Raw genomic sequence first — 26,157 nt, 5'->3', positions numbered from 1 at the left:
ATGTATAGCCTATCGTGCTGAAAAATGGCGTTAAACCCCACAACAACAACAACAACAACAGCAAATAGAAAGTCTTGGCAGCTGCTTTCTTTTATCGACTTTGGTCAGTCTCAGACAACACCTTTAAAGTGGGTGTTACAGTAGAATCATTGCTTCCATGCATTGTCTGCATATGCCTGGTGAATTCATTCTTCCTCCATATAGTATCTTAAATCCTTGCCTGAAAAGCACAATGCAGACTCAACACCCTTACTACTCAAGCATTGTTGGACACAAGCTTGGTGGTATTTTAGCATAATTTGAGAGATAGTACGTGTTTCAGCATGGTGACATGAAGTAACCAAAAGTGGATTAGGGCTGGCCTTCCACTTAAAAATCAAAAAACTTGAGTATTTCTATCGAAATAGTTTTTAATTGTAATCCTTATTATCTCACCTTCACCAAAGTTCAACTTGCCACTCCAGTGGCCTAGTGGTTAGAGTATCCATCTTGGGTGTAGGATGTAGCAGGTTTTAACCCTGGTTGAGTCATACCAAAGACTTGTAACAATGTTACTAACAGTTTCCTCGCTAGGCGCTCAGCATTAAGAAGTTAGTGTTAGGACTGGTCAGCCTGGGGTCAGGATAATGTGATTGGGTGGGACATCATACTATATGTCTGAGGCATGATGCCTCAGTGCTAGATATCACTATAAACTGCCACACTGCAGACATCTTAGCTATATGACTGAAAAATTGTTAAAGCTATAGTAAAAATCCAAATCACACACGTACACACACACACACACCAAAGTTCAAAAGATTATTAATTAAAAACTCGAAAAACCATCATGGACCTAAGCTTTGATCCCTTGCAAACCCCCCCCACCAAAAAAAACAAACATCCTACCTTTGGTTTTAGATTCTCCGGAAAACAAGAATAGGGAAACCAGTTTACAGCTTGTGGTGTACACATGTTAGGCATTGTTTGACAATTCATAATCCAACTAATTAACACACATCATTGCCACCGTTGTTGCGCTCTGGTGAAACAGTTCTGTCCTCCAGTAGACTGGTTCTGGCTGGTTTCTGTAATGTGTGGATAAAACATGTAAACAAACTTATATTTATTCTCCTTTTTATTTGAAAAAATCTTTACATTTTCAGAGTGGTAGATTTCAACTATAAAATGATGCATGTTTTAGTTGTAATTTTTTTAAATCCTGTGGTGGCATGAATTAAAGATTAAGCACTGACCAGCAGAAAACATATACTGTAACAGTAGTAATAATAATAATAATTATAATAATAATAATAATATATCTGTTGGCATATATAGTGCCAATAGTTTGAAGTCGAGACCTCTCAGGTGGCTTAGTGGTTAGAGCGTCTGCCTCGGATGTGGGAGGCCGTGGGATCGATCCCAGCTGAGTCATACCAAAGACTTGGAAAAATGGTACTAACAGCTGCCTTGCTTGGTGCTCAGCATTAAGAGGTTAGTGTTAGGACTAGTCAGCCTGGTGTCAGGATAATGTAACTGGGTGGGACATCATGTTACATGTCTGCAGCATTATGCCCCAGTGCTAGACATCACTATAAACTGTCACAATGTAGTGATATGACTGAATTTTTTTAAAGCTACATTAAAAATCCAAATCACACACACACAGTTTGAGGTCGAAGTTGTTGACAAATGTTGGGCCCTACTTCTGCTTTCAAGTGGCACACTTGTGACAAAACATATCATAACAAAATAATAGGAGAGAGACTGCATGTGTTTCATCTTTGACATGAGATGCTGAGTGCATAAGGAAATTTACTCTTACTACATGTATGATATCAAGTGTGCATTCATGTATTGCAGGGAATCATGTATATTGAGCAAAATTATGTAGATAAGGTGCACCATTGAGGTCCTTTACTATCTTGGATATTTCTCTCATCTCCCTCTACCACTTTTCCAAGTCATCTAATGGTGGATGAAATTTTAGGATTGTAATACTTTGGGGCAGATTACTGAATAATTGTAATTGAGTATTATTCTATCTTAAACTGTAAATGAGTTCATATCTTAAACTATGTTGGCTAATTGATAACATGAATATGCTTGGATATTTCTCTCGTCTCCCTCCACAATCAGTCCTTGATAACATGAATATGCTTGGATATTTCTGTCATCTCCCTCCACAGTCATTCCTTGATAACATGAATATGCTTGGATATTTCTCTCATCTCTCTCCAGTCATTCCTTGATAACATGAATATGCTTGGATATTTCTCTCATCTCCCTCCACAATCTTTCCTTGATAACATGAATATGCTTGGATATTTCTCTCATCCTTAAGTTAAGACAGTCTGTCTTTCCATTTATGACATGTCTATGGATGTACACTAGATTATTTTATCCCTTGATTTTTTTATATCCAGTAATGTGTCCACTGTCCAGTATTGTTGTACTCAGCTATGATAGACTAGAGTACAACATGTTATCTTTCTGTAGTGTATTTCTTAGGTGCGGATGGATACTTCCTGTTGTGATAAGTGTTGAAATAGTTGTATTAATTTATATTGAGCCTGTTTCAATCAAGCTTGCTTAATGTACTAGCAATGGATAGACTTAACGATGGGATGTAGATTTGAGTGAAAATCATTGGATCTGGGCAGAAATATGAAATTCAAAATGAATATACTTGATCTTCTGTGTTGTAGATTTAATGTAAGTACTAGTTTTATATGACAATGAAAGTTATGTACTTATTCAATAGAGGGTACTGATTGAAAATAACTGTTTGCTCAATTAGGCTTTGAACTTTCTTTAACTGATTTTGGTTGGATGAGAGAATGAACTATGTATTATAATGTATCAGTAGGGCACATGAGGCAAAGAAACTAAAAACTTGTGTGTAATACATGAAAATAAACATGACAAAAGTTACAAAATAAGTTTCAGGTCACCCTTTCCCTCTATAAAAAGCTATGCACACCCTCATTAAATGTCAACCATTCTTTTTTCTTAAATTTTAGGCAACAGTTTGAAGTGGGGTTTCATGGCACCTCTCAAGTGGAGGGGGCTGAGGAGGCTAACTTTTTAACATACATGTAAATTAGTTGTACATTCATGGTTTTATTATTTTATACCAGGAATTGTGAAATTTGGTGAGAAAATGCATCTTGATGAAAACTTCATCGTTATCACAATAGTAGTTTACTGTGGCCCATATTTTATATTTCACTGATGTAGCAGAAATTTTGTTTTAAGATTGTTTGTTAAAGAATCAGCAAACTTGAAGATTGTATGCATTTCTTTTGGTACCAGTCATACCACAAAAAGTCACGGACTTGCATTTCACATTTTACTATTTATGTAGTTCTTGCATTTAGCAAAATAACTAAATAACTTACTTTCACCCTGTGTTTATACTGCTAAGCCAGGAATCATGAAATTTTGCAAGTTAATTCATCTTGATAAGTCATACATTCTTCGTACAAAATGAGGTCTTTACGATGTGTATTTCATGCTACAGATACTTTGTATTTATTCAGGGCTGTGTATGTTCCAGTGATGAAAGTTGATAATTTTATGCAACCCTGTTACTACTGCACCTGTACAACCAAAGGTCACTGTGACCTATATTTTAGTTTTTACTTGCATGATTTAGTAGTGTTGATATCATCATTGTTGCATGTTATATACATCCTTGGCTACTCAAATATATCTTTCTGACCAGTTCAGTTGGAAGTAGGAATAAATATATATATTCAGTAGTAAATTTTCCATATTTAATAAGTGGCCCCATGGTGGCCAAGTAGTCTAAGGCACTCACCTCTACAGATCTACATCTCACCTTTGGTGGCATAAGTTCGCATCTCAGCTCAGCCAATGTTTGTATGCAAGAAAGGTTGCCAGTAGCTTTCCATGGTTTGGTGGTTCATCCCAGGGCCTTCCCTGGTTCTTCCTCCACCAAACATAAGCTGACCAACAAGTATAGCCTGTCATGCACTGAAAAATGGAATTGAACCCTATAAAATCCAAATCAAAGCCTAATGATTATAGTGTGATAAGTTACCCTCATCATGTTAGCTGTGTAGTGTACATGTAAAAGGCTAGAGGAATCTGACAGTGACTGCATGCTTTTCTTTTAATTAAGGCCTCAACCCAGTAGTGGTTAATCAGGGTGATTGATTGATTGATTTATTCATTCATTCATTTGTGGTACACAAGCACTGCAAGTTTATTTAGCACCACAAAAAAGGTTATATGCCTGATTATTTACAGCTGATCAAAGGTTCATTATCAGCCAGCAATAATAAGATCAAACAATTTACATCAAAATGATTAGATTGCTAGGATGATATATATACAGGTTGCTGATCAATGGTGTGTCTGTGTGTGTGTGTGTGGTGGTTGTCAGTGTAAGGTTACTGAAAACCTGTGAATTTCACCCAATAAAATCAGACTCTCTGGATTGATAGTAATAATTGCTTCTCAAGCAGATGTTAAGAACAGTGATTAAAAAATTACAGAAACCATGATCTCTGTATTTATTCACTCTATAGTAGTACTATACTTCAACTTTGGTATGGTAGAAACAAATGTTTTGCTTTTTTTTTATGTGTCACAGTAGGTAGGTAGGTAGGTTGGTTGGTGGCTCAGTGAAATGTCAGCATGATAATGGGTATGTATTGGCAATGAAACATAAAAAAATAAAATCAGTTTTAGTATAATTAAAAGTTACAATGTCCAGAGATGAGTTTGCAAAAGAAACTTGAATTAGAAAAGGAGCTAACATTTGCTGTCAAGATCATTTTTGTCTGAACTTATTTTCTGTATAATAATTAAAGTTCACAATGGCTGCAGAAACCTACTAGAGACTTCTTGGAGGGGAGCTGTGTAATCATGGTTACACTCTGTTTATAGCATCAAATGCATTATTAGGATTTTTATTTATTAATTATTTCAGGGTTTTAAATTTATTAGCATTTGTGTGTGTCTCTCATAAAGCTCTAATTTTTCTGTATTTTTATAGAATTTCCATATGTTTTCAGATGACCTATCGGTTTACAATCAACTTACCTCATGGCCAGAAGAAAGTTGTACGAATGAGTCCCAAAACCCCACTTAGTGAAATTCATCAAACCATCTGCCAGGAGAAGCATTTTGACCCTGCCTGCTACACTTTCCAACTTCCCCAACGCCCAGATCATATCCTGGGGCTTCACCTGACACTCAAGGACCTAGATCTGAAGTCAAATGAACTCGATTTTGTCAGCCTAGGTAAGACACTATGAACAGGGTCTGTAAAGAGTCATGGAAAAATCATGGCCTGAAATGGTAGTGGAAAATTTAGTATCATATTTGAATGATAGAAGAATCTTATGAACATCCTTGAGAAAAGTAAATTTATACAGGTGGTTGATAATCTATTGACAGAATAGGCAATAAATTGAGGATCAAGTTGTATCACATTTTTTTATTACAGGATTGCAGCTTGACAGTGTGGTTGTACCATGTACTTTGATATTACAAGCTTGTCAGCTTGACACAGTAGTTGCACGATACATTTTATCATGTACATTTATATTACAAGCTTGTCAGCTTGGCAACATAGTTGTATCATGTACCTTGATATTACAAGCTTGCCAGCTTGACAACATAGTTGTATCATGTACTTTGATATTACTGGCTGTCAGCTGGACAGTAGTTGTATCATGTACTATTATATTCCAGGCTTATCAACTTGACAGTATAATTGTGTCATGTACTTTATATTATAGGCTTGTCAGCTTGACAGTGTAAGTGTGTCATTTACTTTATATTACAGACATGTCTGCTTGACAGTGTAATTGTGTCATGTACTTTATATTACAGACCTGTCTGCTAGACAGTGTAATTGTGTCATGTACTTTATATTACAGGCTTGTCAGCTTGACAGTCTGATTGTGTCATGTACATTATATTATAGGCTTGTCAGCTTGACAGTGTGATTGTGTCGTGTACATTATATTATAGGCTTGTCAGCTTTACAAGAGCAGGAAAGTGGTTTAGATCATGCATATGTAATTGTGTCATGCATTCTGATATTACAGGGTAGCGAGCTTGACTGCATTGTCATAAGTCACTGGCAATAATTTGCTACACACCAGTTACATCCCTGGCTGTCTGTGTTGATATTTCTTTGTTTTTCTTGAGTTACACATAAACAAATATATGACATCAGCAACACAATGTAACAATCTGCTGCACAACAGTGAAAGTGCCCACTTTAACTTAATTGACTCATTCCAACAACATGAAAGGTCATATTGGGTCACAATGGTGAGAAAAATTTACTATCACATCATTATTTAAGAAGGTTTGTGCATGTTAATGATAAATGGGGAAATCTCTGCATAGGTTGCCATAGGTGATGAAGGAGCTTGCAATATTAAATTGACAAAAGGAAAATAATAGTTTTGGACCATTTGCATGTAGTGTACTCATGGACTTTGATATAATGGCTTGTCAGCTTGACAGCAACAGAAAAATAATTTTGTTCACATAGAACATTTTTATGGAAAATATCAGTTTAGCCTGGGTTGAACTCTGTAGATTCCTTTTTTTTCCATCTCCCCAGATGCAGAATTTTTTCTTCATTTTTTTTTAATGAACCTGTTTATTTGAAATGACACATTTTAATACTGTTTTGTTATACAGGCTGATAATTAATCCTCATTTTGGAAACTAAATTTATCCATTCAGCTACACTAAAATGGTGAATGTTATTGGAAGTGTATTTCGTTAAAAACTTGAAATTTTGTTCAGAGATTGCATGGAGAATTTTTAGTTCATCTTGCCACAAGACCTAGTGAATTATGGTCCTGCATCCATTGTGCATGCTTTTTGTATTGGCCATCATCCCAGAATAACCATTGGACCAATTTCAAATCGATCGGAATTGACTGAGAGCATATTGGTATGAAGGCCGTCAAAGGTTTTACAAATGATGTAAATCTGCATTCAGATATTTCCACCTTACAAAATATTAAAGGGAAGAAAAAACTTTTTCTTAACAAAAGCCCCCACATAACAGATTATGACCAAAGTTTTACACAACATGCTGACATGAAGACCTTTTTCTATTATACCAATGATATCAATCCACCATCAAAAATATGTTTGCTGTTACTAAAATATGAAGAACCTTTACCTGACCTTTCCTCAAGAATTGCTGAGCAGAATTCATCCAAATTTGATAGAAAGCATCCATTCATATTGGTGAAAATGATTCCATTATGCTGTCAGAGCACAACCTTATAATAAGACCCTTCAATTTTCCAGAAATGATGCTGATCCACTATCCAGATTTCACGGAAAGCATCCTGGCATAAGGTCTTTCAAGTTGGTACAAATAATGCATATCTGCCATCTTATATGGCTGCCATTACAACAAATATAATAACCTTTAAATTTCAGAAAGCATCACACAAACTGACCTTAAGGTAGGTTTTTATATTGATGTCAGCCAGGAAAGTGATCTGGGCCTCCTTTGGTCTCTTGATAACTTGAAATGGTAAGATCCACACTTAGCTGTCTTTCATTATTGAGCTAGCAATACAAATAAAATTAACAAGATTTTTTGATTGATCCAGTACTGGCCCCAGTACTGGTAGAAGCTACCTGGAAAGGTCATAGCAAGTCACATAGTTACTGGAGAATTAGAAATTTATGAATTTCAGAGACTAGGTTTTAATTCTTCTTTCATTTTCAGCAACGGTAGATGGTAGTAAATCCATACAAGGTATGCCTCGCAGCAGTGACCCCCACACAAGCTATATGCCAGACACTGGAGAGAAAAAGCCCAAACGGAGCTTCCTTTCATTCCTTGGAAAAAAAGATAAGAAATTTAAATTGGTAAGCTAAATACAACATCATTACATACTAATAAATGATTATTACTGCACTTTTTGGAGAAAAGATTGGGATTGTGGAATACCACCAGTTGGTGACTGCATGCATTGTTTTGTGAGATCTCCAAACACACTTCAAGACAAACTTAAAGGCTGGTCTGTAAATGTGTACAACTGCTTTAGCATTTTTATTCAGCTTTTGGGGGGTGGGGTGCTAGAGTGGTGTGGTAAGGATTTGTATCTTTAAAATAACTCCCAAATTACGAGATCAACATGTCTGAGAATTGGTGTATGTGATCATAAGGGTTGTAATGACTTCCCAGATGACCCTTGACAGTGTGAGAATTAGTAGATGTAATGACTACCCAGATGACCCTTGACAGTTTGAGTATTAGGGTTGTACTGGCTACCCAGATGACCCTTGGCAGTGTGAGAATTAGTAGATGTAATGATTACCCATATGACCCTTGCCAGTTGAGTATAGGACTGAAATGACTACCCAGATGACCCTTGATAGTTGAGTATTAGGGTTGTACTGGCTACCCAGATGATCCTTAACCGTTTGAGTATTAGGGTTGTAATGACTACCTATATGACCCTTGACAGTTGAGTATAGGACTGAAATGACTACCCATATGACCCTTGACAGTTGAGTGTAGGACTGAAATGACTACCCAGATGACCCTTGACAGCTGAGTATAGGACTGAAATGACTACCCAGATGACCCTTGATAGTTTGAGTATTAGGGTTGTACAGGCTACCCAGATGACCCTTGATAGTTGGAGTATTAGGGTTGTACTGGCTACCCAGATGTCCCTTGATTAAGAATTAGGGTTGTAATGTCTACCCAGATGACCCTTGATAATTCGAGTATTAGCAAGCAGTTATAGGTTACAAAACTTGGTAACTGGTTGAAAAAATCCTCTCTGCCCAATTTGCCTCTCAACACCAACCTTATTTAGTAGCCTGAACAAATTTATGTCCAAATTGGAAATGTGAATGAAACATTTCACTCCCCGACTTTCAGAAACAAGCTTTAAACATGAATTGAGACATTGTAATACAAGTCAGATGCTATACATGTGCTGTGATCTGCAATTCTAAACTATGACACGGGGCCCCGAGTGGCCGAGTGGTCTAAAGCGCCATCTCACCTCTGTCTGCGTGGGTTCGAGTCTCAGATTCAGCCAATGTGGGTACGTGAGAAAGCTTGCCAGTAGCTTCTCGTGGGTCGGTGGTTCTTTCCGGGGTTTTCCCGGGTTCTTCCTCCACCATTAATACTGGCCGCCATGTATGGCCTATCGTGTGCTGAAAAATGGCGTTAAACCCTACAACAACAACAAAAAAAAACAAACTATGACACAGACAAATACGATACATTTACAATGATCTGCAGTTCTCAGATATGATAAGCCAATGCTATACATGTTGTACCTTGATCTACAATTCTAGGATATAATACAACCAGATACCATTCATGTACTGTGATCTGCAATTCAAAGATGTAATACAGTCAAATGCTATACACATACCTTAATCTTTAATTCTAAAATATGATACCCTGTACATGTACTGTAATCTGCAATTCTACAATATGGTAACTACCAAATGCTGTACGTGTACTGTGATTTGCAATTCTATGATGATACAGCCAAATGCTGTACATGTACTGTGATCTGCAGTTCTAAGATATGATACAACCAAATGCTGCACATTATCTTGACAGACTGGCCAACCCTTACGATTTTACCACAAGTCTTATGAAAATTACCTGTAAAATACAAATGTATGGCATACAAGCAAAAACTATGGAAAAATGATGGTTAATGAAAAATCTGGATAATGGGTTCATCTGTGTTTGATTTGGATTCGTGTTTCATATTAGAATTAGTGAAATTATGGAACCAGACTAACTTTACAGCAGCACCCCAGACGTTTTAACTGCTTCTATTTGTTCATGTGAAGCATCTGCATGAACAAACTGTTAATGATGTAATTTTTTCAAAAATGGCATCCAGAAAGCGATGCATGTTTAAGATGAATTGAAAATAAACTTCTAGAAAAGTGTAAATAATCAAAACAGAAGATTAAAAAGAAATGTTCAGATTCTTGTGAATAAAAGCTGGAAAGGACACAATTACATTTATTGGACATCATGTGCCAATATGAGCATGTCTCATGGCAGGAGATATGATTGCTGTCGTCATGTGAAATGGGAAAAGAATTTCCAAGAATTACATAAAGTTGAGAGATAGCAACAAGCCATTGAGTTGCATAGCGTTTGGAACTAAAGTTAGTGCTATTGTACTAGTGTTAAATAAAGTCTGTGCATACTTTGCAAACTTTTCAGTGGAACATAATGTTTATTGTCTCTGAGTCAAACTTTTGATTACGTTTTCCAGCTTTACAATCGCAGTTATTGATATTTTGTTACACCTTACTGAAAATGGGTCAATCTTGCGGGGGTGGGGTGGGGATCAGCTGCCTTACTGAGACCGACTCGTCAGGGTTGGCAGGTCTGCTTTGATCTGCAATTCTAGGAAATGATACAACTAGATGTAGCACATGTACCATGATCTGCAGTTCTCAGATTTGATAAGCCAGTGCTATACATGTACCTTGATCTGCAGTTGTAAGATATGATACAGCCAAATGCTGTACATGTACATTGATCTGCAGTTGTAAGATATGATACAGCCAAATTCTATACATGTACCTTGATCTGCAGTTGTAAGATATGATACAGCCAAATGCTGTACATGTACCTTGATCTGCAGTTGTAAGATATGATACAGCCAAATGCTGTACATGTACCTTGATCTGCAGTTGTAAGATATGATACAGCCAAATGCTGTACATGAACATTGATTCGCAGTTGTAAGATATGATACAGCCAAATGCTGTACATGTACATTGATCTGCAGTTGTAAGATATGATACAGCCAAATGCTGTACATGTACATTGATCTGCAGTTGTAAGATATAATAAAGCCAAATGCTGTACATGTACATTGATCTGCAGTTGTAAGATATGATACAGCCAAATGCTGTACATGTACATTGATCTGCAGTTGTAAGATATGATACAGCCAAATGCTGTACATGTACATTGATCTGCAGTTGTAAGATATGATACAGCCAAATGCTGTACATGTACATTGATCTGCAGTTGTAAGATATGATACAGCCAAATGCTGTACATGTACATTGATCTGCAGTTGTAAGATATGATAAAGCCAAATGCTGTACATGTACATTGATCTGCAGTTCTGATTTGATGCAACCAGCTGCTTGCAGTTCTAAGATTTGATATATAGTATTGTTTTATGACACCTCAGCACAACAGTGGCTATATGGTACCAACTAAAAAGGCAATGTTAATAGTTCATTCAGACATGTACACATGCACATTCGCAAACACGTGTACCCATTTTTCCCCACAGTTCAGGCATCTTATAGTTTTGCATCCAAGTCATTTACATGTTAGTAATGCTCAAGTTTTATACTTGGCATGTGAGTGATTCAAACAGTCTGCCTGATTAGTACTGATTACTGCATGAAATGGTGGAAAATGTGACGATAATTTATCATGGAATTTTTATCTAGACCTCATGCAGAAACAGGCAGGAATTATCTTTATTTCCACGAGTGTAACATGCAGGTTTCATAAGATTTAGAAAATGGAAGTTGTGAATGTGCTGAAATTATTGCCACTTCACACTGTGCAAGAATTCTTTTTGACTGGTTAATGTATTTTGGGTAATTTCTTAAGGAATTTTGCTCACCATTTCAGCCCTAGTGATCGCTGTGTATCAGACAAAAAGTTAACACAAGTTCCTCCACCACAAAAACCACAAACACTAACAAATGAACCATTGACGGTGAAAAACCACACAACACTAAAAAACTGAGCCATTGACAGTCAAAAACCAAACAACACTAACAACTGAGCCATTGACAGTTAAAACCACTAAACACTAACAACTGCACCATTGACAGTCAAAACCACTAAACACTAACAACTGAGCCATTGACAGTGCAACAAATTAGTTGTTAGAACTTGTCAGGAAGTTGAGGTCACAAAAAAGATATTGAACTGATAGCAATGAAACCCCACAAATAAAACAGTCTTGTTATAGCCCATGACATCCAGCTAAATATCTTGACATGAAATGTTGCTTGTAACCAGCATAGCTTGTATATCTTGCCTGTCCTCCTGATTTTGGTTTCCATGGCACAGTTTGTGTAAGTTTTGTTGCATGTCAACCAGATTGGCATGGATCTTCATGTTGATGAAGTTTTTGGCAATTCAGTTTAAAAATTCTACACATTCATTTGGATACAACTGTATACTTATCTTCTCCAAGCATTGGATTTCCAGTAGAATGTAGAGAACAGAGACCTTTGCAATGCACCTATCTCTGTTGGCTCTAGTTACACTGATTTCTTCATTTTGACCACACTTTTTTTAAATAGAAATTTAATACTTTTCCTTAAAAAAATCTTGTGTAACTTATTTTAGGGGAAAAAAAACATGATTGTCATTATTGAAGCAGATGAAAGTAGTTGTTCAAATGTGGCCAACCATCCAGAGTTGTACCAGCTTCTACACACTCATTGCTGAACATTTACATTCAAGGGTGAATTTTATGTATGAGGTTAATGGAGAAACCCACAAAAAACCCCTTTATTTTACAGTTCTGTTTCCATTAACACATTTCTAGATGCAGTGATAACTATAGGTGAACTATCACCAATACAGTTTAAAATTTGATTCCCTTGTATAATATTACTCTGTTAAACATAACATCGATTATAGTGACCAACCCTTACAGGTTTGTGAATAATGTACGTCAAGTTTAGGGTAATTGGGACCATGCTGTAGATGAGACATATTGTATAGCATATAATTCCTATTTGTAGCTTCTTATGAATCTGTTTCTCATTGACAGTCGGATGTGGCTATGGATATTGATCCAGGTCCTGCGGGTGGGAACCAACCTGTTATGCGACCAAAGGGGACACAGCAAGCTCGGCCCAAAACTATGATTGAAACAAGCAGCACTTCTCGAGAATTCATCGGAATGGATATAAATTTAAAAGAAAATAAAAAAATGGATATTGTGAAGGAAAATATGGCACCTATTCAGTCTGCCACAAAAGCAGTGGGAAAAAAGAGACCAGCTCCACCACCGCCGCAAGATAAAAAGTCAGTGTCTGAAACTGTTCAAGTGGAGATTACTGTGGAGTCAAAGATTCCGCACAAAGACAGCCCAAGAAGGATAGAAGAAATTTCAGAGACAAAATTGCCCACATGGGCAAATAAACTTCATTCTAGAAATAGTTCTGATTCTAGTGGCTACCATGAATTGACACTTAGCGGAGCAGATTCTTCACCAGATAACATTAAAATTGATGGTGCTTATGACAAATTTAAGGGTAGTTTTGATTCAACTTCCATAGACAGTGGTGAACATTTAAATGGAGATAGTGCAATAAGAGACATGTCACCTCCAATGAGAAGAGTGGCTGTACAAAATAAAAGTCCACTGCCTGCCTCAGTGAGCACTGCCAGAAAATCAACAGACTCTGATGATCAGGAAGAAGCAGGGAAGAAAAAGAAACGTGCTCCATTACCACCTGGTATGAAATTTATAGATACAAGATAAATTTAGGTTGCATGTTACTATACAAATGCTTTTTTTCCTTCAATTTTTAGCTCAGCTGGTCAAAGACCAGGCTGGCACATTGTTCATTGTCTGTCTTCCTTCTGTCCATTGGCATAAGTTTGTCATTGATACTTGTCCTAAACTACTTGTAGGATTGCCATGAAACATTACACACACAGTCATCCCAAGTTTGGTTCTGCTTGGACATCCATTATGGCTGATTTAGCAGCCATCTTGAAAATCTTGTTATTGCTGCTGTTCCTGAATAGATGGTTATATCAGGGTAAGGTTTTCATCAAATGATGTCTGATTGGTCCTAAATGAAAATAGTTCCAATCTGATATCATCATGGCCACCATGGCAGCCATCTTTAGAATCTTTTATGTCTTGTTGGTCCAATATGTAAATAGTTTCAGTCTTACATTGATTATGGCCACCACTGTGGTCATCTTGGACGTCTTGTTCTACCTCAAGAATGATGGATTCAACACTAAAAAATATTTGGCATATGCAGTATAATTCACATCATAACACCTTTTCAGTTTTGAGACTGCTGGTTCATACATTAAGGCACCATCTTTACATGTAACTATAAATTACCTGTACACTCAGGCTCAGTTAATGGTACTGATCTAGAAACATATGCAGAGATGGAGACATAACAAAATTGGATTTGTCTGTAGTTATGGGGATTTAATACCATTTTGTGGGGGCCCAGAGTGGCCAAGTGGTCTAAAGCAATTTCCGTTACGGATCACTGCCATCTCACCTCTGTCTGCGTGGGTTAGAGTCTTGGATTCGGCCAATGTGGGTATGTGAGAAAGCTTCCAGTAGCTTCTTGTGGGTTGGTGGTTCTTTCCGGAGTTTTCCCGGGTTCTCCCTCCACCATTAATACTAGCCACTATGTATAGCCTATCTTGTGCTGAAAAATGGCATTAAACCCTAAAACAGCAACAATAGTACCATTTATCAGAACATGATTCACGATGGGCAGTAAATTTTGTGGAGGAAGAACCTGGAATAAGACCAGGAGGAACCACCAACCCACAGGAAGCTACTAACAGTTCAGTACATTAAATTGACGACAGTTTTGGAATACCATATGATAAAGAGGTAGAACTGTCCTGTGGATTCACATAGATTAATGGGATACCAGTTATCTTGTATATTATACTTGCTTTAGATCAGCTATCATTGATATTATAGATACTGCAGACCAAAAATATATCAGTGGAACCCAAACCTTAGCCACGAATCCAAGTACTAAAAAAATTGTCCTTTTTTGTTTTTTTAGCAATCCCATAATTTATATGAATGAAAATAAATGAATTCACAGGAATCACAAATATTAGCCCTTTTCAAAGATGTGTAGCATTTTTTGAAACATATTTAGAAAAGGGCATGATAATTTCTTTTACTCAAAATATTCATTTTTACCTTTTTTTGTTGGTTTCATTGCTCCAAATTCTTTATGTAGTATCTTCTTAGTATATGTGTTGGAATATATTTTGATTCTTTAGTCTCGTATTGTTACATCTGATTTTAATATTTGATACTTTTGCAATTTTTGGCTTTGTAGTGGGAATAGATATTGTTAGATCATGCACATGTGTGTTTCCTTTGATATTAGATTGGCAAGTGAAATAGTCACCACCTATCCTTTTTTCATCTGTTCACGATTGATTAAAAATCATTGGTTGATGCAGGGAATATCCATGGGGGGAGGGTTTACAGGCTAGAAGGGTAAAAATGTTAATGACACTCCTGTGTAAGAATGCTTTATTCATTTATAGCTTCCTCCCCCCACCCCACCCCCCACCCCACCCCATCCCAAACAACCAACCAAATGTAGGCCTCATAGACTTTCACAGGAAAGTACTTATCATACACTTGCTTAGATGCTAATAGGTCGAGTCCAGTTGCAAGCTTCACAGGACATATAAGCCATTGCATAATGTACTAGCAGATCTGGGTTTATGCAGTTAAGTAAGGAGTAATCAGTAGAACAAAAATAAATAGAGCCTGATCTTATGGTGCGTTATGCATTGACAGATCATGATCTGTGTTGTTTGCATTTGGACTCAACTTGGAGTACATACATATGTAGGAGTTGGCCTTTATACATGTCTTCAAGTTTTGCCCGTGGTACAGTTATTCTTTTCACAATCATTTCTTTTGCAGGTTATGGTATGAAATAAATTGGATTGCACTGTCTCAGTGCTGTGGCTTATATAGTTAGTGGAATGAAGGTGATTTTAGAATGGGATGAGGGAAACGGGGTGGGAATACTTTTGTATATTATTAATTTAAGATAATCATGGCCTAACATTTTCATGAATTCCATATATATATATATATATATATATATATATAGTTGCCAAAAATATATTTCTTGTATGATAAATTTACAAGGCTGTGTGAAAATTCCAAATTACTATCCAAAAGCTTCTTTTACATTTAATAGAAGACTTCTTACTTTTCATTATGGGCAAGTGAATGTAGAGTGACTTTCATAGAAAGTCAGTTAAAATCATTAATGCTAAAGAAATACAAAATCCAATTTGAACTCTTAAGTTGTCAATGTACGTAGTCTGTTTTCCCCATACCTTTTAATTTCCACTGGCTATGCAAAATTCACTACTGAGATTGATTAGTTTTTTGTCACATGTTTTCAGTGTATGGAATTGAGAACACATGTTGATATTATGTCATTTTTTTATATATCCACCTTAAGGTGGATCATAATATGTTACCAATTTCGTTTACATGCTGCATATTTAATTTGATTTGTCTACTATCTACTGTTACCAAACTTTGTGAATGGCTTGTATTTGGGGCAAGGAAGAACCCTGTCAGCTTCAGGGTGAAAATGAAACATGATCACTGTGACGGAAAGAAAGGAAAAATGGTTTCCATACCAAAACTCAACTTCTTCACCATCTGCAGGTACCAAATTTTGTGGGTGACCTGCATTTTGTTATAAGGAAGAACCGAATTAATTTTTTTGTCAAGGTTCATGTTTGTTTTGAGTAAAAAACAAAGAAAAATGGTTACTGTACAAGAACTCATGTTTCTCACCATTAACATTGCAAACTTTGTGAATTGCTTCTTCTTGGTGTAGGAAAGAACTCAATTGAACATGTCAAAAGATCACCGTGATTAAAGAAAGTAGAATGGTTTGAACAAAATAAGTCAAGTTCTGCACCAGGTATAGTCACCAAACATTATGAATGGTTTGCATTTGATGTAAGTAAAAACCATATTGATTTTGAGGTCATTTGTCAGAGTCCCTGGAACTAAAAGAAGATAATTTGGTCTCCACACAGTGATGTGAGTTATCAAACGTTGTTTAATGGCATACACTTGGTGTAAGAACTCAATATGATTTTGGGATCAAATGGTCATCAGGTGACTGTGTGATAAATATTCTAATTCATTTACAGTATATTCTAGGTTAGATCAAAAGTAGAATAATGTGTTTTGAATTCCATGCATATCAAGTATTTGATTTTTAATTCTTTCTATACCTGTGTGTTTGGCGTACTCAAAATAGCAATTGCAGAAGATAAGTAAAAATTATGATTGGTTAATCTAGATTCATTGTGTTTGGTACTTCAATGAATGGTTGTGAAATAGATTGCTCCACTGGCCTAAGTCGTTCGAGCGTTCAAAAAGTCACTCAGAGAAGAAATACAGTTAAAAAACATGCCCAATACATGCGTTTCCAATTTCAACCAAATGCATGCAACTGGAAATGTTTTGTCATTGGTCACTTTAAACCCAAGTTACCTGCCTTATTATTACTACCTTTGCTTTTGAGGTCAGTTTATGCTAGTTGAGCAATGTTAGGCCCACTTGGGTCACTTGTTTCCTGTAAATTTTTTGTTTCTCAGTTTGGTATAAAATAATCAGTTCTTTCAATGTTAATTCTGTGTGTGTGTGTGTGTGTGTGTGTGTGTGTGTGTGTGTTTTTTTTTTGAGAGAGAGAGACAGTAATTTAAAGCTACTATTTGGAATAATTGTCAAACACCAGGTTGGTAAATTGCTTCACATGCAAAGTGTACATATTGCTGTAAAAGATAATTTATATTAATATGGCTATAATTTCTGTTTTATTGGACACCATTTATTCCTGGCTTCTTCAAATTTACTCGGTGTGGACATTGTCAAGTTTAGATAAAGCAAGGGAGACTACTCATTCATGACAAATCTGTGATAGATGGCTGCTTGTTTAAGTTCATCCCCTAGCAAGCACTTTGACTTTTACTATTAATCATATGGGGTACAATGTGTTCAGTTGTATGTACACTGCATAGGGAAATACTGTAGAATATAACACGCTTTTTTGATTGCATTTTTCTCACCCTTGATAACAGGTAGTTCTAGTAAGGTGCTTTCTACCTCTGAAAAATCTCTTCCCACCAAACCCAAGTCCTTTGACAGTTCAATACATTCCTCACCTACCTCCAAAAGGACAATACCCTCCACTATAAAAGGTAAGTTCTACATAACCAGTCATGGAAACAAATGAACACAGGTCTTGATTGCAAGCAGAATGTAGGTTTTAAATTAAAACTATTGGAAGTAGTTACAAAGCCTTTATTTTGTAAAGTTTATTAATGATAGAAGGATTAAAATAACATAATTGTTGAAGTGTTTTTAATCAAGATAAAACTTGTTCATTAAGTTCAGTAACAAAGCAGTTTGACATGTGTTTGTTTATGAAAAAGATAGTGAAGTTTTAATGAAGATAAAAAAATTGCCCATCATTATTGAAGGCTCTTCTGAAACATTGCTGAAACCATAAAGAAGCATTAAAACATTTGCATCATCAATAGATATTGATCACAAATTTTGGTACATATTTTATGGCATAATTTGTCTTTGCCCACACCACAACTGCACGGGTGCATATTATTTTGTATTGCATAATTAAAATGAAGTATTTATAATTGTTTAAATCTTTTGTTATGAGAAAAAATATTCATTTAGTTGTACATGTTGACAAGAAATTGAATTTCTATGCATGAAATAATGTCATTCCATTCAGTCTTTCCAAGTTTTAATGAACTTGTAATCTTGCTTACCTTACATACTTGCAAACACGCTGAGGTTTTCCAGAGAAATTAATTAATGATCAGAAGGATTTACCAGTCAAATGAAATTAAAAAAATGTAAGACTTAAAGCCAAACATGAAAAATCTAAAACAGTTATTTTGTACACCAAGGATGTTGGTGATTCCAATGTTCTGCTACTTGTGAAATTAAAGCCAAATATTAAGGAAAAAGGTCAGAAGGCAGTGTATATTATAATTCACAGATATAGCAATATTATGCAATGCTAGTGTAGATAAATGATTGTTAGGTTTTTTTAGATTATCAGCTGTCATGCAGAATAAATGTTTTCTTAACAACAACAATAAACAACCATGGCTTAGTTCAGTAGATATGGATTATTGAATTGGAAATGTTTATCTCTCTCAAGTCCATGGCATGCTGTCTACTCAGTTATAAAGAACATTTTACATTTCTGATAATAAGTACCATTTATCATTCGTACCTATTATTTGGAATATGAAGCGTTCATTTAGCCCTATAAAACTAACATGGCTTTATAAATGGAAAGAATTCAAAGAGGAAGTGATCTGAGTCTCAGTGATTACCTCCCTTGACATTGACTGACAGCTTCTTTCTAGAATTGTTTCAGTAGAAAATGCTCATAAAATGTAACATAAATATCTTCCATCAAAGTATTTTATGAATGAATCCTCAATTATCATTAAAATAGATAAAAGGGCTTGCAACATTTAAAAATCAAATTATCCATTCTCAGAGAGATATTTGTTATAAATGAAACATCATTATTAATATCTCACATTTTATGTTCACTCCATGGATCCAATTTAATGTACCTTTTTACTCTGACCATCTAAACCATTGGTATGCTGAATATATATATATATATATATATATATATATATATATATATATATATATATATATATATATATATATATATATATATATATATATAAAATAATTTCTTCATAAATAATGTATATCATCATCACATAAAAATGTGCGTCATCATTGTTTATACCAAAAATAAGTAATGAGATAGACATAATTTAATACTGCTTTTCAATTTAGTTTGTTCTTCAAACTTTTTGACAAATTATTGCCTCAGATGCGAGAGGTCGTGGGTTCGATCCCCGGCTGAGTCATACCAAAGGCTCATAAAAATGGTACTAACAGTTGCCTCGCTTGGCGCTCAGCATTAAGAGGTTATTATTAGGACTGTCCGGCCTGGTGTCAGGATAATGTGACTGGGTGGGACATGTGCTACATGTCTGGCATGATGCCCAGTGCTAGACATACACAGTCATGCTGCAGACATCATAGTGATATGACTGAAAGATTGTTAAAGCTACATTAAAATTCCAAATCACACACACACACACACACACACACACACACACATTATTGAGATTAGCAGTTATTATTTTAATTTCACCATCCATGCTAAGTAAAGTATCTTGTTGGCTTATGTGACAGAGGTATCTCTTGCATTATCAGATGAAGATGAGGAGGATGCACTTAATTCAATGGAAGATGTCACAGCAGAATTTGACAGTATTATAGCTGAAGATGAGGGTATGATTATGATGGAAGATGCATCCATAAGAAGTGAGGACATGGACACAGAGCGGGTACGATCTCTGCGACCATGCTCATTTTTTGCTCCACCGCCACCTACAGAACCACCACCACCAGACAGTGAACCAGTTGACTACAATTTTGCAATTTCAAAATGGGACAGGAAAGATGTAGGTGTTGGAGACGACTCTACATCATTAGGTCCAGAGAGTGCCAAGAGCTCACCCTCTAGCAGTACGTATTGCAACAGTTCTTATTTCAATGTTACAATAAATCTTTGACAAAATTTTTATTTTCTGCTTTTTTTATCCAGAATTGTCAGAGTTGCTTTATTGAATTTGAAATGGATCCAAGAGATCCTTTAGATATGTTTCTGTGCATTATTATGTGGCAAAATTGGAATCTGTATCAGTGTTTTTACAGAAAGTCTAAATATATACCCAGAAAATGGTAGAAAGTGAGAGGAGACTAATCTAGCTGGTAAGTTAGGTTACATGGTTACATACATAATAAGTACCACAATAGTAGCCAGGAGGACAAAACTATCTCCATTAAGGAAAAAGTAACATTACAGTTTAAAATTAAATAATTTAAACCAATTCTATAGAAATTACTGAAGTTCTAAACTCTACAGTATAAGTTTTAAGTTTTTATCACCGAGTTATGTTGAGCAATTGCTTCAACACACTGCAGATATATATGTATCATCTATCATTGAGATGTTTGGATTTATCTTTTCACCATACCCCTATATATTCTGTTATTGAGATATGTTAGAGTAATCCTTTCATCACACTGTCAATATCTATATATCATCTGTCATTGATATATGTTAGAGCAATCTTTTCACCATGCTCCAAATATATTGTATCATCTGTTATTGAGATATGTTAGAGCAATCCTTTCACCATACTCCAAATATACATCGTCTGTTATTGAGAACTGTTAGTCGCCTTTTTCACCATACTCCAAATATGTATACACACATATACATATATATATAAATATTGTTATTGAAATATGTTAGAGTAATCCTTTCCATATTGTATGATCTGTTATTGACATATGTTAGAAGAATCCTTTCACCATACTCCAGTTATACCATCTGTCATTGAGATGTTAGAGTCATCTCTTCACCATTGTCCAAATATATGTCATATATCTTTGAGATATGTTAGGGTAATCCTTCATTATACTCAAAATGTATAGGGTATGTTATTGAGATATGCTAGAGTAATCCTTTCACCATGCTCCAAATATATATATCATCTGTTATTGAGATATATAACAGTAAGCCTTTCACCATACTCCAATTATACCTTCTGTCATTGAGATATATTAGAGTAATTCTTTCACCATACTCCAAATATATATCATCTATTGCTGGGATATGATGGAGTAATCCTTTTCACCATACTCCAAGTATACCATCTGTCATTGAGATATATTAGAGTAATCCATTCACCATGATATATAACAATGATACTTTCAGTTTACTCCAAACAGCAACAATTTCATTCTGGCACTTCTTGATGTATTTAAATAATGTTAGCCAAGTTGTACATGTGTTTTGAAAGGTGAATTAAAGGTTGGATTATCACTGCATTCTACTTTTCATCAATTTGTAATCAAAAAATGAAATGCAAAATAACAAGCAATCAGTGAAAGATGAATGCTGTATGCAAAACCTGCTGTTCAGCATCTTTCTGCTGTTTGTAGTATGTGATATAAACAATATGGCCACAGTTTTTACTTGACATGCTTGAGCATCTTTATTTTGGCAACCTACCTGAGTTATCTGCTATTTCTTACTCTTTTAGAGGATGGTTAAAATGTGATTGTGCATTGAAGGCAGAGGATGTTGTAATTCGATGGGAACTAGTGTAAGCAATGTAATGCATGCAAAATTTGATTCTTAGTGTTCCTTTCCTTATTAAAGATTTACACCAACAGTAATTAAAACTTTAGTCTCTTCTGTCAATTCTTGAACTTGAATTATAATTGTGTGTTGGTGGCAATCTTTGTTCCCTTTCTTTGAACACATACGAGCTTACAATGGTCAGAATTTAGAATATTCAAAACTGTAGCATTTAGCATCCATTTTACTTAACCTTTTGAGCAAAATAATATAAAAGCACAAAATAAATGTCTTGAAACTTTATACAAAATATTAAAAAAATTCTTTGAGGAAATTTTTGTATGATTGTTTTTGCAAAAGTCACTCTGAAAATAGGTTACAGTTGGAAACAGGTGACATAATTGAATTTATAACACTGCCCTAATTTTCAGGACAAATTAAGAACTTAACATGTTTTCAGTTACTAGTAAATAGTCTATAAACTGCCAAAGGTTCTTAATTTTATTGTGATTGAACATAGAACTAACTTCAGCCTGGTGTCAGGATAATGTGACTGAGTGAAACATCATGCTACATGTCTGCGGCATAATGCCCAAGTACTAGACATCACTATAAACTTCCACATTGCAGACATTGTAGTGATATGACTCCAATATTGTTAAAGCTACTTTAAATATCCAAAACACACACACACTCAGCTTCATGCGCTAATTGGGGGCAGGGTAATCTCATAGAAACTTATTATTAGTTTTTTATTGACACAAAAGTAGATAAAGCATGAATATACTGTTTTTAAATTATTCCATAATGCTATGCAAAAAGGAAAAAAGACAAAGCAAGTTGATATAGCATTCAGAGTAGGTATTCAGTGGCAAAAGAAATGACGGGGAAAAGAAAAGCCTATTCGGAAAGATGAAGTTAAATTCACTTTCTTAGTGTATTTGGGCAAACAAGCAACTATTTCCTCTGAAATCACCCAGTTATTCTAAAGAAAGGATTGGAAAATCAGGAAAAAGTTATTTCCACTTTGTTTTGTTAACAATAATTCCAGCAGTAGTGACATTTGTGATGAAATGGCACAAACAGCAGAAACAAAAGTAAATATTCTTCATTGAGATCTGGTAAAGGAAACAGTTATAACTTGGAATAAGTGAGAAATTGGAGACATTATGAGGTTCTTGGTTTATGAAAACTCCATTACTAATGGAAATATAAACTTTTAAACATGCACATTGGATCGACATGTGGACTTGCCTTCCAACAAACACGACTTACATTTGAAGCCTTATATATGCACGACGTATAGGTGGCAGGCTAATAATTCTTTTTTCATGATAGTTATTTCCAAGAAGTTTTTCATAAGGAGAACTGAACATCCTACCTTTTGGCAGGGCCCCATTTTTCTAGAAGTAAGGGGGCATGTTGCTATGGTTGACTTATATCAGTAATGATAGCAGAAGCAAATGGTACAACTCCAAGAAAAAGGGCATATAGTAACAATACAAAAAATTTAGTCAGCAGTAAAATTACTGTCAGTTGTATTGCAGTAAAAAAATAAGAATAGACTAAGACTTTGTTAATATAAACTCCCATCAAAAGAAAATGAAAGTGATGTCCCATTATCATTGAATTTGAGATTAGGCAATATGTAGAGTTAAGTCCCTTTGTCAGTGAATTGGAGAACGGGTAATATGACAATAGATGGTTTAGGCAATTCCAATACTGAATTTCAGTGGTTCGTTGAAGCTTATGACAACTGTCGACAATTTTAATAATTTTACTAGAAAAATAACTTTCTACTTTTTAATTTTACTGTTCTATTTGCCTTAAATAAAACCTTAATTTTTTCCCACATTCTACCATTCATTCCCACTCAAGTTGGTTTTTGTCCTTGTTATCTATGGCAACCAGAACACTTAAATATTCAGTTAGGTTTAACTGTGACAACTAAAGCTTGATAAATACTTGAATGCTGACTGTTACAGTGTAAGAAAAATGCCAACAGGAAGGCATTATTCTATTCAGTGTAATGGTTCGTCACCAGAACCTTAGAGCATCTTCTGCCACCATGAACTGTCACCTACTTGTTTCTTTTGTTTTTTCTTCTTCTTTCTCATTCATGAGAATTCTGAGCCATATTTACCTCATGTTAAAGGCAATTATAATAGAAAAAAATTTCCTGGTTTTTTCCGTTTGTTAATCAAGAATACATATATCTGTGTGCAGCACTTCCTCACTGTATCATCCTTCATTGTAACATGTTTCATGTCATAAGCTAACGATGGCTACAGTTGATCCCATGTTGTGCATAATTTAATTTATATGCATACATTATCATATTTATATCCATACATTATTGTATTTATTTGTATAATGTACTGCAATGTAAGAATATTGTTTAGGTCTCCTAAAATACAGCACTATAATGAGGTAGTGCAGTATTTTATGTGAATACCATGTATGAAAGGGTCATAGATACAGAATGGGGATTCTTCTGAATTTCATCCTTATATGACATTCACCATATGTACTCACTTTCTGGTTGAGTCAAACTGCAAACAATAAAGATCCTGATCTGCTATAGCATAATGTGCCTGCAGATCAGGGTCTGTGCTGTTTGTTCTACTAATTACTCCTAACAAACTGCAAATCTGACATTGCAAGATGCGCCATCAGATCTGGGTCTGTGCAGTTTGTAGTTGGAGTTATAAGTGAGTATATACAGTATTGTAATGGACTACTGATCTTTTCAATTGACATGTCTTGTTTTATTCATTTATTTTTGTCTGGTTTGTACATGGTATTCATTCTGACTACTGTTATAAACATAAATATACAACTAGTTAGCATATAATCTTTTAACACGTTACCAACAGCCAGAAGCAGGCCAGAAAGTCGGACAAGCTTGACTTCGGTCAATACACTAGAGGATATAAGCATGGCTTTCAATCTTACAATTGCACTTGCTGAGGAAGCGTGGGGTCTTGATGGCAATAGCAAATCAGCAGGTATATGGGATGGCTTTACTAATTAAAGAGTGTCATCTGTCTGAAACCATTTTCTCAGTGCTGCAGAAACTTTGACTTAACTTCTAGTTCCAGTCTAGCTCAACAAACATAACAGTGTCAGATGAAGTTTTGTTAACATCTTGTGCTTGATCATCCACTCATACTTTTCTTGGATTGTTTTCTACCGTTTTTAGCTCACCTGGCCACTGGCCACTGGGCCAAGTGAGCTTATGGTATGGCCTTGTATCTATCTTGCATCATCTGTCCATGAACAATTGCTGTTTTGAACTTATCGATAACTACTAAACAAAAATATCTGCCAAATTTGGTAGATAGCATCCTGGTATGAAGGCCTTTCAGAATTGTACAAATGATACTAATCCTCCAACATATATGGCCACCATTACTAAATATAGTTAGTGTTAGGACTAGTTGGCCTGAGTTCAGGATAATGTGACTGGGAGGGACATCATGCTACATGTCTGTGGCATGATGTCCCAGTACTAGACATCACTATAAACTGCCATACTACAGACATCGATATGATATGACTGATTTTTTTTTAAAGCTACGTTAAAATTCCAAATCACACACACATGCTAAATACAGAAAAACATTTAATGATTTCTTATCATGGCATATAGGTCTTTAAGGTTGGTACAAACGATGCCACTCCACCATCAGATATGGCCACTTAAAATAGAAAAACCTTGTGACTTTTTTAAATAACCCCTCTGCAGGATTTTTCCAAATTTAAATAAATTATGCTGTTGTAGAAGTCTTTAAAATTAATACAAGTTATGCTCATGCACCATCCAATGTGTCAAAGTCATAAAAAGAAGAAAAAATTAAAGGACTTTATTTCTTTGAAACCTCAGCAGAACTTGAGCAACTTTGATAAGAAACATGCTGACAGAAATGTGTTAAAGTATATATAGCCAAATAGCCATCAGATATGGTCACCATTACAAAATATTGTAAATCCTTGAATCAGATTCTCAAAAACCACTTGACAGAATTTGACTAAATTTGACATTGAATATCCAGGGATTGTTTTTTAAAAATTTATACAGATATTGAAAATCTACCATTAAAATAT

The 26,157-nt window shown here is 35.3% G+C and overlaps 1 protein-coding gene across 21 annotated transcripts in view; it reads left to right on the top strand.

Annotated features, from left to right (window-relative positions):
- Window positions 1-26,157, top strand: part of LOC149775957 (uncharacterized) — a 185,836-nt gene that overhangs the window by 139,968 nt on the left and 19,711 nt on the right. For 18 of the 21 annotated variants that reach the window (XM_089940789.1, XM_089940787.1, XM_089940793.1 and 15 more), the window contains 6 exons: window positions 5,025-5,253; window positions 7,727-7,869; window positions 12,819-13,509; window positions 17,912-18,031; window positions 20,112-20,426; window positions 24,927-25,058. In XM_089940789.1, the coding sequence (XP_089796915.1) occupies window positions 5,025-5,253; window positions 7,727-7,869; window positions 12,819-13,509; window positions 17,912-18,031; window positions 20,112-20,426; window positions 24,927-25,058 (1,630 nt within the window). Of the gene's footprint in view, window positions 1-2,519; window positions 2,695-5,024; window positions 5,254-7,726; window positions 7,870-12,818; window positions 13,510-17,911; window positions 18,032-20,111; window positions 20,427-24,926; window positions 25,059-26,157 lie in introns of those variants that run through there. The other 3 variants (XM_089940798.1, XM_089940778.1, XM_089940780.1) reach the window with 3 other exon arrangements.

This window comes from Sinohyriopsis cumingii, chromosome 18 (genome assembly GCF_028554795.1).
Source record: "Sinohyriopsis cumingii isolate HCF-2022 chromosome 18, ASM2855479v2, whole genome shotgun sequence".
NCBI lineage: Eukaryota > Metazoa > Mollusca > Bivalvia > Unionida > Unionidae > Sinohyriopsis > Sinohyriopsis cumingii.
Note: the sequence above shows the minus strand (reverse complement) of the source record. Positions and strands in the feature narration are given on the sequence as shown.